This window comes from Malania oleifera, chromosome 11 (assembly GCF_029873635.1).
Source record: "Malania oleifera isolate guangnan ecotype guangnan chromosome 11, ASM2987363v1, whole genome shotgun sequence".
NCBI classification, from domain to species: Eukaryota; Viridiplantae; Streptophyta; class Magnoliopsida; order Santalales; family Ximeniaceae; genus Malania; species Malania oleifera.
Window position 1 is genome coordinate 35,283,703 of NC_080427.1, and position 20,036 is coordinate 35,303,738.

The window sequence follows — 20,036 nt, forward strand, 5'->3', positions numbered from 1 at the left end:
TGTCCTAGCTATTACCAGTAAAGATAATGTAGGTCAATTAGTTTCATAATTTTGAAGTCGAGCAAAAAGATGTATCATTCAGTTTATGTGACTACCTTTGCAGCCTATGGGATCCATCAATCACAGCGTTCCGATTTAGGATTTCCTTTGCAAATATTGAAATCATTAACAATATCCACGAACAAACCACATCCATACATTTTTTGAAAACATTTTCTGCAGGGTTTTTTCCCATGCCTACTCTGATTTCTGCTGCTTAAATCTCTTTTTTAGTTCATTTAAGAAAACCTAAAAATAAGTACACACCAGGCCTCTTAATAGTGTAGGAAAGTGTTTGAAAATTTTAGAGAGAGCAGAAGGCATTGACCTATTGAAGTTTGAAAAAATATGCTAACATTTCCTGATAGTTGACGAAAGGCAAACCTAGAGAAAGATATAGGCATATACTAAAAATCAAATATCAAGAAAGGTCAGTGAAATTTTTGAAATCTTATAGGAGGTTGTCATATTTTTGTTAAACCTCAAGAAATTTTTAAATTTTCAAGAAAAATCTGCATCTTTTTCCTAAACCTGAAGGGAGTTCTGTGCATTTTGTGCTTTTAGAAAATAAAAATGGTTGCCAGAACAATCACAGTTCACCATATGATCAAAAGCAGCTTCTGGGAAAGAGTGGCTTCAATAGCCAATAGAATTTTTTCTTTTAAACTGTATACTGTGCTCAAAGACCAATATCAAAATGCTTGTTAAGAGTAGATACCATAAACTTATGTCTCTGTTACTTCATTCTATTTTTCTAACCTACACTATCTTTGCTTTTCTTCAAGAACTGCTAGCTTGTAAAAATGGAAACTGACAATTGTCAAAAACCATCCACCTTGAAGCTGCTTCAGAACATAACGACTGCAGTAACCCTTTCCTTCTCTTTCATGCACGTTCTGGTCCGCTAGGTAATGCAACATAGCCATCATGGTGCTTTACAGTTTCTTTTTCAACAGGGATGTACTTGAGCTTGAGGAACACAGCAACAAGCAAGCTGACTGATCCAAGTAAGACGCTGAGCAGCCATAGTTGCCAACTTAGTGGCACAGTGCTTGCAAAATCTCCTAGAAACTCAACTATAATAACTTGGAATGCAATGGTCAAGGATATGATGCCTATGAATATCCAACTGTCAAACATGCCACGAAAAATGTTGATCTTCTCGATCTCACGGCTGTTTATCTCATTGAACACCTGAAGAACAAAAACCAAAAGGAAAGAACCATTATAGTCTAATCATTGGAATTTTCTGCTTGAGAATCAAAGCTTTTGTCAGTTTTTGACATTGCTTGGGAGAGGAGAAGAAAACAAACACTTCAGGTATTCTCTTTTTTCTATTCTTATGAATTAACGCATACTGTGTAGACGAATATGTCAATATAGTTCAACTGAGAAAGGAGGACCAATAATTTCCTTTTTCCTTCCCTCTAAATATTGAAAAGCAGATTTTTTCTTAGAAGGTAGATATGTTCAACAGACAGCAAGGTTGTCTGTGACAGTGACAGCAGGAGTTTTTGAATGGAGTATGGTCATAACAGTCGTGATAAATTTTAAAGTATGTGTCAGGTTGTATTGCAAGTTCAGTGTCAGATTTCTGCTGCTTTATCCCAAGTTTCTCCTTCATCATAAGCTTTAGACAGCATCGTGAATTCGATATGTGGGTTTCTTAGATGATATTATATAAAACTTGATTCCTCAAATGCAATTTCTCGTTAATATCGATCTGTCCATCCATGTGTGGCATTATGCATTTCTGGCATAGTACTTTGATGTTGATGAATTTTCTTGAGTTAATCTGTCATTAACCGAACCCAGGTTTTGGCCCAATGGTTCGTCTGGGGATCCAATCCCCTTGGTGAGGAAAAAAAATTGGTTATTAACCTTTGCCATGCTTGAGTCCACAAATTTTAAAGTTTCAATGAATCTCAATTTGACAAAGTTCAAATAAATAGCTTTAAACACAAAGCCCTTCAAATATACATAGACCATAATTAATGGGGATTTGTTTCACATTTCTAAAGTCTATAGTAAGTTGATGTTTATTGGGTCAATGTGGTTTATTGATATATCCAACTTATGATGCTAAATGGAGCAAAAAAAAAAATAAAAAAATCTAGAAACATGTAGAAAAATTATTAGATCAAAAAAGGTGCAGATGCTACGAGGAAATGAGAATATTATTTATACTTACAGAAACAAAGCTCAAGGAAAAGAAATACCTGGCAAAACACAAAAGTATTGAATATAAAAGTATTGAGAATGTCAGTAGCATCTGAATCGTTTAGTCTTAAAAGCTGCTTCCCAGCAAAATTGAACACTCCTAGGACAGCCAATTGAAAGATACTCTGACCAATGATATTTCTCCACATGGCCTTCGTGATGAAACTAACACCCCTTCTAACAGGAGGCCTTTTCATCAGTCCATCATTTGGAGGTTCTGTAGCCAGTGCCAGTGCACCTAGGGTGTCCATAATCATGTTCACCCATAGTAACTGCACAGCCGTTAGGGGAGTAGATCCTGAAAGGCACTTAGAAGATTATATATTGGTGTTGCACGAAAGGGAAAATTAGCTTCATGAACCAATGTACCTGAGACGCACGCAGAAATAAAGTTTATCATGAGAGCAACTATGTTGACCGTTAACTGGAATTGCACAAACTTTTGAATGTTTATATATACTGCACGCCCCCATTTGGCTACATTTACAATGGTTGTGAAATTGTCATCCAATATGATGACGTCAGCATTTTCTTTTGCAACCTGTAGATTGAATCCATGAGAAGCAGTATCAAGAATAATGTGAAGTTGTGCACAACAATACGGGTCCATACTCTTCAATGTCCAGAAATCAAAGCAGAAGAAAAGGTAGCATCAAGAATAATGTGAAGTTACACCATCATTTCAAAAAAAAGAATAATGTGAAGTTGTGCGCAACAATATGGGTCCATACTCTTCAAAGTCCAAAAATCAAAGCAGAAGAAATTAATCATATTCAGAAACTTCCAGTTAGCAGTATTTGATAAAGGCCAACTCGTGCTCACTGACTGCATTTTAACATGTTCCTGAACACGAAATGACATAGACAAATGGAAGCACTGTAAAAACATTGATAATTGGTTGTAGCTTTGAATAATTGTTTTATTAGTTGCTTCCACAGCATAGGTTATCTCACCCTAAAAAAATAATAATAAATAAATTAATAATAATTTCACTACGAATTCTATGAGGATCATCAGCTAAATGCTTACTTTTTTGCTATATTCTAAGCTAAGACTGCCAATTTATATATAAGGTTAAAAGCCACTTCCTAATTTAAAAACATCCCTGTTAAATAGCAGATAATGGATTTATTATCTGGTGAAACTTTGTAGTGTGATCAACTGTAGTCTTCCATATGAGTATGTAAGGATATTGAAAGCAGTAGAAGTTAGCCTCCAATATCAACTAACTTGAGAAGATATGTGCAACATAGCTACTTAGCTAGGAGAAGCAAATAAACAGCATTATGTCAAAGCCAGGCCGAGTCACTAATACAAGTACGAATTATACAAACCTCCGTTCCTGATATACCCATAGCAAGTCCAATGTCTGCCTCATGTAACGCAGGAGCATCATTGGTCCCATCACCAGTGACAGCAACAACTTCTCCTAATGTATTCCTCAAGTGGGTAACCAAGGTGTGCTTGTCTGAAGGTGATGAACGGGCAATGACCTACATCCATGACAAGAACTTTTTAAATTTTGTGCAACTTCCAGTAGGAGTTGATTAAAAGTTAATTTGAACTTTGATGAATCAACCGCAAACCTGAATTTTTGGTATTAGCTCTTTCATCTCTTCTCGAGTCTTGCTGCGAAATTCTGGTCCTTCTATGGCCAAACCATCCACTGTGAGTATGCCACATTCTTTTGCTATGGCTTTAGCTGTGTTTATGTTGTCACCTGTAACCATACGCACAGTAATTCCAGCTGCTAAACAATTTCGAACAGCATCACCGACACCAGGGCGCACTGGATCCTTAATTCCAACAACTGCAATCAATGTATACCCATCACCAGGTATGCTGTCACTGGAAGTGTCATCTATATCTTTGAAAGCCAAGCAGAGTGTTCTCAAAGCTTCAGAAGCAAAGCCATCAATGACATCAGCAACATTCCTTGCATCTTCTTGTGATAGAGGCACAGATTCCCCATTCTTCTCAATGACCTTGTCACACATTCTTAGGACTATTTCTGATGCACCCTTGCAAAATGCTCGGAACCCGCCACAAGGAATAGTGACAAGCACAGACATCTTTTTCCTGACAGAATTGAAAGGTTCAATATTGACAATCATAGACTCCCGGTGCTGGGTGTCAAAATCACCACTCAAAAGCAATCCAAATTCTAACAAGGCTGATTCAGTCGGTGTTCCTAAAATGCAATTCTTTCCATCTTTATCCTTGACCACCTCAGAACTAGTATTATGAAATATAGCCTGCAAAAGGATACTTAAAGCTTTTTCAGTTACTCTAGATTTCAAAACGTTTTCGCTCTTTTTACCATTTATATCATTAGATTTTCTGCAGATCCAAATCTTGTTGACAACCATATGGTTTGTCGTCAATGTCCCTGTCTTGTCTGTGCAAATGCAATTAGCAGAACCCATTGTCTCACAAGCAGAGAGACGTCGCACAAGTGCCCTTTCATTCATTAATTTCTTCATTGCAAATGCAAGGCTCAGTGTCACTGCCAATGGTAATCCTTCAGGAACTGCAACAACAATTATAGTCACCGCAATAGCAAAGTAGTTCAAAAGCTTCAATGCATCACTAGAAGACCACTCTGTGAGCGCATTGTGGCTTTTTTTCTCCACCAAAAACCTCATGGTCAACACCAAAAAAGTCAGCACAGCAAAAGCCAAACCAATCTTACCAATAACTGTGGCAACACCATTCAGTTTCACCTGCAGTGGAGTCTCATCTACTCCCCCTTCACTCAGAGTCTCCATCAACTTTCCCCATTCAGTACTCATACCAACTGCAGTCACCAGCATCTTTCCAGATCCATCTTGCACCTTGGTTCCAGAAAGAAGAAAAGGTCTTTCCTCACATATATTTACAGGTTCACTCTCACCTGACAAGCTTGACTCATCAATCAAAAAGCTGTATCCTGATATAAAAACCCCATCAGCTGGAACTAGGTCCCCTGTAGATAAATGAACAACATCTCCAACAACCAAGTCATAAATGGAGACTTTCTGTCGATATCCATCTCTAGTGACATGAACAAAAATCTTTTTTTTCTCCTTATCCAGATCCTGAAATTGCAAGAACTGTTTATAGTCACTAATTGAAGTAACCATCACTACCAGGAATATACTCAATAAGATCCCCAGGCCATCATATATTCCCTTTGGCCAACCTTCAGTGGCAATCCCTACCCCTACAGAAGCCACAGCGCAAATCATAAGGATAATTAATGTTAAATCAAGCAGTGCTTCCCACACAAACATCAAAAAATTTCTGGGAGGCTTCTCAGTATAATGGTTAAAGCCATAGATCTTTTGCCTGGAAGGAATGTCATCTGAGCTGACACCATTATTCAGTGACACACAAACTTTTCTTGCGAGTCCTTCAACTCCCCCATGAATTTTCAATTTCTTAATATCATGCACATGAACTGAGGCAAGTTCAGTAGGGTCAATACCAAAGCCTGCTTCTTGAATCTCCTTTGAGAGCTTGAATTCAGGTTGACCACCAGCTGCACAAGAAGACAATCGGAACTGATAAAACAAACAAGAGTGGAGGACTGTGAGCAAAGGATGAAATGTGTTTTGTGTAAACTAATATTTTAGAAAAGTATACCACCAATAAACTGCAGCGCTGCCTTCTGAACATAGAGAGCAACTCGTATTTTCTCCTGGTAAAAAAAAAGGGCACGATAAAGGCCAAAGGAGCTCGCAGCATAAGGGAACTTAAAAACCAACACAACCATAGCATAAGGAAAGAAAGATCAAGAATTATCCCAATATTAAAAGCTTAAAATTTAGATTGCCTATGATGTCTAAAGGTATCTTAACTTCCAAGGGTACCCGTAGGAGGTGTATTTAATGAAATTTTAGGTGATGAATTCTTGAGTTCATAATATATTAAGGTGTATTCACGAAATGAGAAAACAAAGCTCCCATCATTCGTGACCAATGTAATCATTGTTTCTTTCAAAAATGGAATGTGTGTGTGCAGACCAAGATGCCAACATCTATAAGGTAAACAAATGAAAAGAATATAGTCTCAAAATCACACAAGATCTGGGAATATACTAGATGAATTTGGCAATGCTAGGATATATGAGACCAGCTCAGTAAAAAGCTTATTCGCTGTGTCAGAGTTCCATGGAGACTAAGAGGGGCCCATGAACTTTGGAGTACCTTTATATTATTATATTATCACCACTCCAATATTGGTAGAAAATATAAAATTTTGAGGATAATGATGCTAACTGTTATATGTTCTGGCTATAAGCATAATGCATGAGTCATGATTATTATCCATATTTTTCATAAAAAGAAGTTTATCAGTATACAAAACCTTTTAAATTTTTCACCATTTGCAGCATAGGATTATATACCTATAGTTTGCCATTCTCGAAAAACATATTTCAAGTTCCATTATTGCATCCACAATAAAGGGATCAATTATAGCCAAAACATGCATTATGCTTATCGTCATGGGGTCTAAATTTCAACAAAACTTGACCCACTGTAATGACACCAACCCTCACTTCACTTGGTTCAGCTAATATCTCACAATCAAATTCATTGGTTTATTATCTTGCAATTATAGAGTCAGTATAGCATGCATACAAGCCAAGCAATTCACAGGAGCAACACCTACCAACCTTAATATTTTATTAAAGACAAGGAAAGATGCTCAATAACTTACAAAAACACCCACACACGAATTCCCTGGTGTTTCAAGCACCCCAACTATTGAGGGTTAGCAGATGACGGCTGCTACTGCATAGGCTGTGCTAGATGCTATCAGCATGTGCCAACAAAGCACTAACCAACTCTGTCTACAATTGCATGGCTAGAATGTTTCCAAATGTTAAAAACACATGAAATTGCCTTCAGGCAAAAGCATGTGAGTCAGCCATTACAAGAAACTATTAAGCAAGGCCATGCCTTGTCAACATGTCAACTGATCTGCCTATCTCTACCTAATCTTCCTAAGTCTAGATTAATATCTCTGCCTAGTCATCTGCCGGATCCCATTTCCCAAGATGTTGGTCTTCCTGTAGCTGTCAAGTGTATATAACATCCAATCTATAACTTCGTTTGCTATATTTTTTTGTCACCCTTATATGACTGTTTTGTTAGCACTTTTATCTTATGTTGCTCTTCCTAAATTTGTTTCTGAAGTTTGAGCCCATTCTAGATGGCAAACTGCAATTGATGAAGGCATGCATTACACAATAATGATACTTAGGAATTGGTTTGGTTGGTTGTCGGTGGGTCTATATCGTGAAAATTAATGTGTGGCTAGTTTGAAGGCCCACCTTGCCAAAGGCTATTCATCTCCTCAACCACCACCCACTACTAGCACCCACATCAATTAGATGTGAAGAAAGCCTTCCTACATTGTGATCTTCATGAGGAGGTCTATATGGAGCAACCACATAGGTTTGCTCCTCAGGGGGGAGCCAAGCTTAGTGTGTTGGCTCAAGAAATCATTGTATGGTCAATAAAGAAGTCACCCCAATCATGGTTTGATCGAGTCAATGGTGGTAGTACTTGAGCTTGCCCTCCAATGGTGTGTAATAAATCACTCTGTATTTTTACTGTTATACTACATCTGGTAGGATTCGGCTTATTATGTGTGTGGATGATACTGTGATTACATGATGATGATCATGGTATTTAGGACTTTGAGGTATCTAGCTCCTCAAGCATTTTTCTAATTTTCATACCAAAGATTTAGGACTGTTGAAATACTTCTTAGGTATAAAAGTATCCAAATCACATATGTCACAAAGGAAGTATGTTCATGACCTTTCATATGACTAGGGGGATCGAAAAAGTATCCAAGTCACATATGTCACAAATGAAGTATTTTATTGACCTTTCATATGAGACTAGGGGGAGATGGCAATCAAGTTATGTTAGTCCAGCATCATCGGAGCCCTACAACAATTGGCGGCCTCATCTCTCGCCAAACCTCTGCCGCCTGCTTCGCCAGTTCGCCAGACATCTCAGCTGTTATTGGCTTCTGTGGAAAGCTCAAAGCTTCTTCTCCGTCTAAGGCTGACAAATCTTAGCAAAGGTTGAAGGAGGAGGTCTCATATATTCCTGCTTCCCAATCGCAAAGGAAGACTAGGTTGGTAGGGGGAAGGGTATTTGCCTCGAGCAAACGGCAGAGCTTTCTCCAATTCACAGTCGCAGGGTGACGGCCCCCAAAAGAATCATTCTTTGGTCTTCCCCATCGTCGTTCCGGGCTCATCGTTTCAGCGTTCTCAGTTCTAACAGGAAGAAGAAAGGAAAAAAAAAGAAAGGCCTTCATGGCCACGGAGGACGATAATCCTGAAGGTTACTGCAGCTTTTTGAGAAAGTTTGAAGATTAACTTAAGAGTGGTTGATATATGCTCAAGAATGGGGGTTCTATTTTCTTTTTAGTAGAATCCAAGATTTTTGAATTCTCAGTTGAGTAGGGTGATTCTTATTTCATGTTACGCATTTTTGAACGAAATTAATACTCTCTTCGATCAGTTTGCATGGGCAAAGAGAGTGCAAAACGTCTGCTAGCTATTGTGGAATAGCTAATGTTCAATGTAATTCCTGATAGTTTTGCACGAACATTCAGAGATGGTGAGAAAGTATTTATTTTGTAGTTGGGATCCAATGCACATGGTTGTTTTCTAATGATCTCAGAACTTATACATGGCTATTGGAAAGGATTTCTAGTGGTGCTAGAAGGAAAACTGGGCAGTGGGTGGAGAGGGTTTGGATTTCATCTACGGAATGCCATTGCTCCTGAGACGTTAGCCAGCAAACAAACATTAGCCAGCAATCAGACATCCCAATCTGCACTTAAAACCATAGGGGAGAATCCCAAAACTTTTCTGTTGGTTACGGTGGAGGGGGGTCGGAGAGATGATGGTGGTCATAGCCACAATATACATGATTTGGGTACTGGGAAGGAACAAGCAAAATCAAAGGCTAATGTTTTGGTGGAAATTACTAAGAATGTTAGTGGTAACACAAACTCTTATGTATCTCTGAATATAAGCCTTAGATTGCATAGTGGGTCGGATGGAGAATGGGAGGTAATATGGTCCAAAGTTACTTAAGCTCAGGAAGTGGGTTGTACAGAGAAAATCAAGGAAAACAATAAAAGTTTTAAGCCCAAAGCTCCCTTCAAGCCAAAGCCCATACCCAAGCCGAAGCCCAGCTCAGTCTGGCAGACCAAACCAACACAAGCCCTTCAAAACAATAAGACTCAGAATCCATAATCATCATCTTCAGCCTTGGGGAGTTCAGCGAAAAAGGGTGATGTTGTGGTTCTCGATTTGAAGCAATATGACGTGTTGATGCTAGCTCAGCCGATGAAATCTTCCGATGATACCGGGACTGACAGTATCGACACCGATGAGACCGATATTGAGCTCTTAGGCTTCGACGAGACCAATATGGAGCACTTAGGCTATGATGAGGCCGATAAAGAGTGCCTCGACGTCAGTGAGCCAGCAAACACATCTGATGGTGAGGAAAACTTGTAGTAAGACATCCAATTGATTCTTTAAGAACATTCCAGCATTATTTTCAGGAAGTGGGGAAATTCTTAGCAATGGGTGCTTGAGTTGTGAGATGGAACAAGAGTTGCGGTTCCAATTCAAATTTCTTTGCCACCTAGTGAAGTCACAGAGGGCTTGGAAAAGCAAAACCAATTGTCCTTGGTTCCGTTGAAGCCTGCAAATATTTTGGAGGATTGGGCCTCGAATAATGATACAGAGGTTGCTAAGCTACCTAACGAGAGGGGTTTATCACCTTTAGCAGTGGAACCACTAGCCTATTCTTTACCCTTGACTAAGTTGTGGATGTGGAGAGTCCAGTGAGGGAAGTGCCTTATTCCGAGTGGTTCCAAAGAAGATTTAAAGGGTTTGACAAATTTTTGGGCATGTCCTTATAAGGTTTGGAAAATCAAGTAAGCACTTTTTTGTTGGCTATTGAGGCTGAATTACACTGTAGGGCTACTTTGGAAAAAAAAATGAACGTGACTTGAAGAGAATTGGTGCAAAAGGTTTAAGAGAATTGAAAGGTTTTATTCAGTTCAATTAATTATGGTTCTACTTCATCTAGGTGCAGTGGAATTAATAAGGAGCGGGCTCTCTCTGTTTCTAAATGAATTTGAAGATACTTTCTTGGAATGTCAGAGGATTGAATGAGGTTGAGAAGAGGCTTCAGATTCCTAATTTGTTGCGTACATGGAAACCTGATATTGTATGTTTGCAAGAGACTAAACTTGAATGGATTACTAAAGGAATTGTCCGAAGTATATGGAGTTGTCCTTATGTAGATTGGTTGAACTTGGGTTCAGAAGGTGCTTTTGGAGGTATCGTCCTAATGTGGGATTGAAGGGTAGTGTAAAAGGTGGAGGAAGTTGTGGGGTATTTTTCTGTTTCATGCAAATTTAAAAATGTTGGTGATCAATTTGAGTGGGCTTTCACAGGTGTTTATGGGCCAAATTTGAACAAGAGGCGTAGGAAAATGTGGGAGGAGCTGATAGGGCTGATTAGTTGGTGGGATTCGCCATGGTGCCCAGGAGGTGATTTTAATATAATCCGCTTCCCATCAGAAAGACTAGGGGCTGTAAGTTATACTCGGGCTATGCATGAATTTTCGAATTTTATCTCTTTTCATGGGCTAATGGATATATCTATGGAAGGAGGCTTTTACACCTGGTCCAATTCTTCCTCTACATTTAGAATAGATCTGTTTCTTTTGTCTCCGTTCTTGGCAGATCACTTCACTCAATTTTCATAGAGAAGGCTATCCAAAATTTTTCTAATCACTACCCAATTCTATTGGAGGGGGGAGTCATCAGAGATGTAGAACTCCTTTTTGCTTTGATAATATGTGGTTGAGGGTGGAGAACTTTGTTGATAAAGTGAAGGAGTGGTGGCATCCTATTCATTCCAAGGAAATCCTGGTTTCATACTAGCTAAGAAATTGGTAGCATTGAAGTTGGATTTAAAAAAGTGGAATGAGGCGGAATTTGAGAATGTCACTGTTATGATACAGCAACTTTGGAACAAATTGAATGACTTGGATGTTAGAGAGGAAACTCATCCTTTAACAGCTGAGGAAAAGTTAGAGCAAGGTACTCTCCGCACCAATATTAAAAAGCTCACTCTTTTAGAAGAGATTAGTTGGAGGCTAGGGTGCTACATTTGAAGGAGGGGGATGCAAATACCAAATTTTTCCATAGAATGGCTAATTCTAATAGAAGAAATAATGGTATTGAGAGCCTTGTGGTTGATGGTGCCTTGTCTTCCGATCAAGGTATGATTGCTGATTACATCACTCAATTTTTCATGAATTTATACTCTAAGCAACAAGTTAATCGATCACTCCCAGAAGTCTTAGTATTTCCAAGAATATCCAATGATAATGTAGATTGGCTAGATAGACCATTTGAGGAGGCAAAAATTTTTGATGTCATACAAAATTTTAATGGTGATAAATCACCTGGACCAGATGGATTTACAATGGCTTTCTTCCAAGCTTGTTAGGGGATTCTCAAACCTGATCTTATGGCTATGTTCCATCATTTTTTTGCTAAAGGCCAGTTTGAGAAAATCATGAATGCTACTTTCATCACTCTCATTCCTTAAAAAAATGAAGCAATTGAAATAATATATTTTCGCCCTATTAGTCTTGTTTGGGGCGGGGGGGGGGGGGGGGGGGTTCATAAGATCATTGCTAAGGTCTTAGCCACCAAACTTCGCACGGTTATGGAAGATATAATTTCAATTTAACAGAATGCTTTTGTGAGGAACAGGCAGATTCTTGACCCTGTACTTATTGCTAATGAATGCCTTAATAGTAGATTGAAAATTGGGGTGCCAGGGCTACTTTGCAAATTAGATGTTGAGAAGGATTTTGATCATGTAAATTAGGGTTTTCTTATGCAATTACTAGAATAGGGTGGGTTCTTTGCCAAATGGAGGCGGTAGATTTTCTTTTGTATATCTACATTTTGTTTCTCCATTTTGATAAATGGCACTCCTTGTGGGTTTTTTGAGAGCTCTAGGGGGTTGAGACAAGGTGACTCATTGTCTCCTTTGTTGTTTGTCTTGGTTATGGAAGCCCTGGGGAGAATGTTGGATAAAGTTGTCCTTGATGGTCACATCTTAGGCTTTGGTGTGGGGCGTATAGAGGGAAGAGCTTTGGTGGTGTCTCATCTTCTCTTTGCGGATGATACTCTAATTTTTTGTGACGCTGATCTGGATCAGATTTTGTTTCTCCATGTGATACTTATGTGGTTTGAGGCGGTCCCTAGTTTAAAGATAAATTTGGGCAAGTCAGAGTTTGGTTCCTGCTAGTACGGTGTTTAATTTTGACTTATTCTTGCACGTCCTTGGCTGTAAACAAGGTAATCTTCCTATGAAATATTTGGGTCTTCCTTTGGGAGCCAAATTCAAGGATAAGACAATATGGAACTCAATTTTGGAGAAGATAGAACAAAGGTTAGCAGGGTGGAAACGTTTGTACTTATCTAAGGGAGGTAGAGTCACGTTAAATAAAAGCACTCTATCTAATTTACTCACTTACTTTCTATCTTTATTTCGTATTCATACTGCTGTGGTTAACCGTATTGGGAAACTTCAAAGGAATTTATTATGGGGTGGCATTGGTGATGAACCAAAATTCCATTTGGTTAAATGGGATATTGTTTGCTCACCCATTTCTTCGGGTGGTTTGGGGATAAGTAAGGTAAGACAATTTAATGAAGCTTTGCTTGGGAAGTGGTAATGGAGATTTGGGATGGAGAAGGCTGCTTTTTGGAGGCAAGTGATAGAGGTGAAATTTGGCTGTGAATGGGGTGGTTAGTGTACTAGGCCTGTTAATGGTCCACATGGTGTTAGCTTGTGGAAAAATATTAGTTGGGGATGGCTTTCTTTTTCTAGCCACGTTTTATATGATATTGGAAATAGGTCTAAGGTGAAATTTTGGCAAGACCATTGGTGTGGTGAGACGTCTCTTGCAGTCAGCTATCCTGATTTGTATAGATTTTTCCGAGATAAAGAAGCTAGCATGGCTGAGCTTATGAAGTTTGATAATGGAGTCTTGTTTGGGATGTAAGTTTCTTTAGGGGTATGCATCTTCGGGAATTAGAGGCCTTGACTGGTTTTATGGATACCATATATGGTGCATCGGTGAAGGGGTTCGGTGAGGATAAGATGTGCTAGAAATCTGATAGAGAGAAGGGCTTCTTGGTTAAAGGTTATTATGGTATTTTAATGGGCTCGAAAGATTGTGGCTTTCCTTGGAAAAGTATTTGGAAACAGAAAATTCCATTTAAAGTAGCTTTTTTCATTTGGACTGTTGCTTTAGGGAAATGCTTAACGATTGACAATTTATGAAAAAGAAAGGTTTGGATATTGGATTGGTGCTAAATGTGCAAGTGTAATAATGAGACAGTCGATCATCTTTTTATTCATTGTCCGGTTGCAATGGACTTGTGGGTTATGGTGTTGGGTTTGTTTGGAGTGAGTTGGGTTATGTCGCAATCTGTAGTGAGACTTCTAGCATGTTGGCAAGGCAGATTTGGTCATTATCGAAATGGGTTTATTTGGTTGATAGTTCCTCATTGTTTATTGTGGTGTCTTTAGAGGGAGAGAAATAGTAGGTGTTTTGAAGATAAGGAAAGATCCATTTCGGACTTGAAGCTATTTTTCTTTACAACTTTGATGGATTTGTTGGCTGCTTTACGAAACCAATCATTTCTTCTATTTTGGATTTACTAGGTTCTTGTAATTTCTGTTTTTGATTTGTTTACCCCATGTACACTCCTTGTGTATTTGTTGTTCATTTTTTATATTAATAAACTTATTATTTATCCAAAAAAAAAAAAATGAGACTAGGGCCTAGGGGGATCGAAACATACACTCATCGATCCTAACAGCAAGTTTATTCCAAAGATAGGTGATTTATTGGTCGACCCTAGATGGTATCGGAGACTTGTTGAAAAATTGAACTATCTCATAGCCACTCAATTGGATATATCTTTTGCAACAAATGATATAAGTCAATTCCGAGAACAAGTCACTAGGATGTAGTAATTCACATGTTGAGATACCATGCACCTAGGAGAGGTCTCTTATATCAAGATCAGGGTCAAACTTATATTTAGGGTAAACAAATACATATTGGGTTGGGTCACCAGGTACTATACTTTTGTTGGTGGTAACTTGGTTTCTTAGATGAGTAAGAAACAAACTGTGATGGCACGTCAGGTGCCAAGTCAGAATATATGGTCATGGCTCACACTACATGTGAACTTGTTTAGTTAATGAACATGTTGGAATAACTTGGTTTTCCAGATAATCGTGCTACTATTCATATTGCCTCCAACTCACTGTTCCATAAGCAAATAAAATACATTGAAATTGATTGTCACTTTGTTGCGGAGAAACTTGTGCCAAAGCTCATTACAACCACTCATATAAAGTCTAAATTCCGAACTAAATTATTGGGAGGAGCTTGTGTTGAATTTATTTGTAACAAACTAGGACCATATGATATCTATGTTCCAACTTAAGGGAGAGTGTTGTTATTTTGGTGGCATGAGCTAGAAACTAGTAAGGGTGTCATTGTCAGTAGTGACATATATTATAAATAGAAAAAGACAGACCATTGCAATTAGGTCTTCTAATATACCCAATTCTACAACTACTTGTTTACTAAGTCCTTGGGTATTTTGAATGAGAAAATGAGATGAAGATTTTAAACTCTACCCAGCTCAATAAGTAGTTTAAATATATACATAATACATTAGCATTGATATCAGAAATAAGATATAATCTAATTCATCTTTTCCTTAAGGGCGCAATAGATCCTAAGTATGCAGTTACAGAGGAGTTGGGCAATTCAAACTTTGCTCATTTTCACTTAAAACTTGAATGAACAAATCCATGTCTAATTTGGGTGTCATAGACTTGCCTAAATGCTAAGCCTAAAGTTGAGCTCAAGGGTTCAAGCTAGGCTAAGCTAAAGCAATGCCCATATAGCTTGCGAGGCCCGACCTAACTTGATGTAGATTAACTTACTTATGACATCACATCCCTAAATCAAGTAATTTTACATTCAAGCCATCATTATTTTACATCTAATGCACATAGATGTGGAGGTTGCCATTACAAGCAGGAGGAAGAACAAGAAAAAAGTGAACTGAATTAGGGATGATGAAATAGGGGTAGTTCTAAATTAACTAATTAAGTACAGTACCAAAAATGCATTCATCCATTCCACCCTAGATATAAATAAAGGTTTTAGTTTGTTTTTGTCGCATATTAGTAGGCTACTTATGCCAATACAAACTCATACAAATCTCCAATTTAGATACAAGCTTAAGCTTGTATGTAGAACAGTGTTCCGGCCAATGATACATTACTGGCTTTACACAACACACCAAGAGAATAAAAGATGAATTATACATATTGACTTCGATTTTTTAGTTTCATCTAAATTAGGCTAACACTTTCTTAAAATTAGATGTCATGGAAATACAAACCACACTAGAGAAAATCTTTACCACTAATATTTTGTAAGTTTCTTTTCGATTAATTCAAATTCAGTCTCATCACATCACCATCAAGAAGTTTTTCCCAGTCATCCAAGGTGAGAGAAAAATAAATGTTTCTCATTTTAAATATAATTTTAGGTTGGGTTTAGAAATATAAATTTCAGATGTTAAATTAAAACTTTTGTAAATTTTGAACAGAACTCGAACCAAACCCAAATCCAACTTACATATTCCAATCACCCAACCAGATGTTTTGAAAGGCAGATGCTAAGGAGGATCAAAAGAGAAGAATTCACAATCAACATGTATGTAAAAGGCACATGCTACTATTAGTTCAAAAGAATCTACCACTAGAAATAAACAAGACCTACTAAGCCCCATTCGGGAGCGCTTAGAAAAAAAGTATTTATAGCACTTATCACTTAAAATAAGCACTTTTACAAATAAGTGGAGTTTGACTTGTACTCCAACAAACACTTATTGTAAAATGTATTTTTTCAACCACTTTTTTGAAAACTATTTAAGTGAATTTTGATATGCAATCTAAAATAACTTTTTGGTCACTTATAAGTGATACGGTTCATAAGTAAGGTCAATTTTGTAAATATAAGAAAATTTAGTGATTATTTTATAATTTAAAAAAAACATTAGAAGATAATCATATATTATTTTACTATGTATTATAATATATTAATTATTAATGAAACATAATTTAATTTTGGATGAAGAAGAAGAACCATCTATTAATTTAAATTAATATTAAAATTTATAAATATTAATTAAATTAATAAAATTATTTTAACATAAATTAATATGATAATGATACGTTATGAATATAAATTAAGAACAAGATTATTGTTAATCAAAACTAATATTATATTATTTTTACTTAATAAAAACATTTAAATTTTAATTAAAAAAAACTGTTAACATAATTATTATTTTATTATGCATTATAACCTATTAATTATTAGTAAAATTATAATAAAATTATGGAATAAATAAAAAAAACCACCTATAATTTTAATTAACATTTAATAAATTAAAAATCTTAATTTAACTATTAATAATATTTTAACATAAATTAATATGATGGTAATGTGTTATAAATATACATTAATAACAAGATTATTGTTACTTAATAAATTAATATTATATTATTTTAGTTAACAGAAATTATTTAAACTTTAATTAGAAAATTCATATAATTATTAATTAAAATTGTAAATATAAAAATACTAATATTTATTTAAAATATATTTAAAAATACATCTTAGTTATTATATTTTAATTCTGGATTAAATTAACATTAAATAAATTAAAATTTTAAACGTAATTGACAATATTATTTTTACTATAATTTAATATATTAGCAATATGTTATAAATATACACTAACAACAAAATTACTACTAATTAAAAATAATAATCTTATATTATAACCCTAAGTCCAGAGACTCAATTTTCCAAGCGAGTGAGACGGGGAACAGGCAATCTTTATTCCAAAGTCCTAACCACCAGTCCAACATATTCCACTGTTTTTTAGTGTATTGTATTTTGGTAGCACTCCAAGACGATCTCACTTTCTCCATAGGCGCTTGAGAGTCATGAGAGCAGTTGGGAACATTCATATCATAGGAAGGTTCCAGGAAATTTCCTCACTTGTCGACAATGTCAAAAGCAGAGCTTTAAATAATGAAGAACACTAAAGTCGATGCTCGCTTGCGTGCGTCAGTGTACCCTTCATTTTCTCACAGGTCTCTGTCGTATGTCAATTATTTATACCCGCCCAATACTTAATTCTCCCCACTCCCCCTTTTTAATTTTTTTTATTTGGGTTGTCAGGGCCACGCATCATCCCCCATCGATGCCACTGGCCAGTTAAAAGAAATTAAATTTTCTTTTTAAAATTTTTAAATATTTATGAAATGTCATTTTATTTTTAGTTTTAAAAATCTTATAATGATATGTATGCATTTAAGACGAATTAAATGTCAATATTTTAAATTTTAATTTGTCATTGCTTTCTTGGAGGAGTAAGATTGAGAGATTACATTCTCAGAAATTTATTTTTTTGGCCTCGTAAATAACTTCAATCTTCTCTCTCTTATGTTTCTTGAATGATCCGTTCCCATTTCATTCGAAAAATAATTACTTATTCAACCTACTTAAACTTTAAATGTCAATCTTTAAGATTGTTTGAGAATAGAAATATTTTTATTTTTTATTATAAAAAAAAAAAGGGGCATATTATGTTAGTGGGATACACTTGGGGAGACAAATGTTAGAATTTGTGGAATCTAATTATATTTGATTCATTTGATTATCCGACCCAAAATAATATTGCAAGATTTTTTAATAAGAAATTTTTCTGAGCCTTAGTCCATGAGGTGGAGGCTTGGGCCTATTCGCTCATGGACGAGATATGGGGACAACGCCATTGAAAAAAAAAAATTTTAACCTGTTTTGTAACACACTGTGAATCATTGATGATTAAGGATTTTTAACCACATAATAAAATATAATCAAATTCATTCAAATTCAAATCTACGTCTCAAATTTAACTATCCGGCTAACCATCCTAACTCCCATGCATTTATCCCTATCTAAAAATCAGAAAATAAAATTTGTTTGTTACGACTTCACATAAAACATATATTTAAAAAAAATTAATAAAGTTTCAATTCTATGATAAATTTAATTTTACAACAAGAACGTATTAAAAAAAATTTATCAAGTAAAGTTTCAAACATATATGCTTGTACTCTATTGATTTGATTTTAAAATTTGTTTGACGTCTGTTTGTTTGTTGTGGATATATTAGGTCATAGCTCCACCAGAAATAGAAAGGGAAAAAGAAAAGGAGCAAGTGCATGGAAAATCTCTACCACACAGTAAAACATGAGTTTCGTGAATTGTAAAGATCGAAAGATGTGCAGAGATGAAAAATTGAACCCAAGAGCAAGAGAGAGCTGAAGCCTGAATGATGAAACTCTGCAGACAACACGAAAGATTTGAAGAGATGTGAAATAAATGGTTTGAGACGGACAAACTAAAGCGCGTGGTGAAATTTACGCTAGTCTTCCATTTGGATGCGAAGTAGAAAAAAGGAAGGATTGATTCATGAACTTTCAATTTCTACTATTACGTTTTTCTTGTTTTTTGTTTACGGACAGTGAGCGATCGATATTACGTGCAGCGGAAGACGAGATCGAGGAAGGAGCAGAGAGACAGACCTTGATCTCGAGTTTCTTCTTCTCCGCTTCGGCTCGCTTAGCGAGATCAGCGATCATGCGGAACCTTCTTCGTGGATTTTTGACAATGGCGACTGCCTTTCTCCATCGCTTCAGAGCTTCCGTGGAGGAGTTCTTCGCAGGAACATCGAATTCCGTCAGAAGATTTTCCATACTCGATCGCCTGCTAATCCTTCACTTCACTCAATCTTTCTCTAGCTCGCAAAGAGAGAGAGGTGGCGAGAACCAGAAAATATGGGGCGGCGGGTGGAACCGGAGCGAGTCAGAGAAATCGCAACACCCGAAATCCGAATCCGGTCCGTGGATTTCTCCCTTTTATTTTTTCCTTACCGTTTTTCCTTTCATACCGTTATCGGTACAGACAATCAGTAATGACGGTTGCATCACTTTAATTTCGTAAGTAAACAACTTACACGCCACGTTCCTTTTGTGAAAATAATAGAAAGGGAAATAAATTTTTTTATTTTATATTTAAAATTTATAAGATAATTTTATAGTGCCTTTTTTGTAAAATATAAAATGAAGTTTGTACTTTTTCTATAAGTGGGAATATATTTTTTTTATATTACAAACCAAATGTAAAATCAAATTTTTAAAAATTAATTAATCATTTTTTGGTCAATTTTTTTTGTTTTCTAATTATTAATTTGATTTTGATTCGACAATCTTACTCATCATAGTTAACCAAATCAAAAATATATCTTAATAATATTTTAAATATATATCCTGCATTGTTTTAAAAAATTATTAGGGTATGTTTAATTGCGAGAATTAATTTTTAAAAAATTAATTATTTAATTTGTGCTTTATATGTAATAAAGGAGTAATAATAAATAGTTTTGACACTATTTGTTTGTGAAAAATAATTTTATTTTTTATTTTTAAAATAATTACGAAAATGACACTTCATTTTTTTTTAATTATCCATGTTCAAATGAAAAAAATTAGAAAATATCCTTTT

General features: G+C 36.0%; 1 protein-coding gene across 4 annotated transcripts; it reads right to left on the reverse strand.

Annotated features, from left to right (window-relative positions):
* Positions 1-660: 660 nt before the first annotated feature.
* On the reverse strand, positions 661-19,515 carry LOC131167311 (putative calcium-transporting ATPase 11, plasma membrane-type). Of its 4 annotated transcripts, none has more exons than XM_058126068.1 (7): positions 19,058-19,515; positions 5,887-5,938; positions 3,846-5,779; positions 3,594-3,752; positions 2,629-2,800; positions 2,259-2,557; positions 661-1,233 (listed from the first exon to the last, which is right to left on the reverse strand). In XM_058126068.1, the coding sequence occupies exons 1-7, from the start codon at positions 19,226-19,228 to the stop codon at positions 925-927; spliced, it is 3,096 nt and encodes a 1,031-aa protein (XP_057982051.1). In that variant the 5' UTR covers positions 19,229-19,515; the 3' UTR covers positions 661-924. The 4 variants fall into 4 exon arrangements, with proteins under 4 accessions (XP_057982051.1, XP_057982050.1, XP_057982053.1 ...); XM_058126067.1 differs by having other exon boundaries at positions 5,884-5,938; XM_058126070.1 differs by lacking the exon at positions 19,058-19,515 and adding an exon at positions 8,140-8,594 and having other exon boundaries at positions 5,884-5,938.
* Between the last annotated feature and the right edge of the window lie 521 nt (positions 19,516-20,036).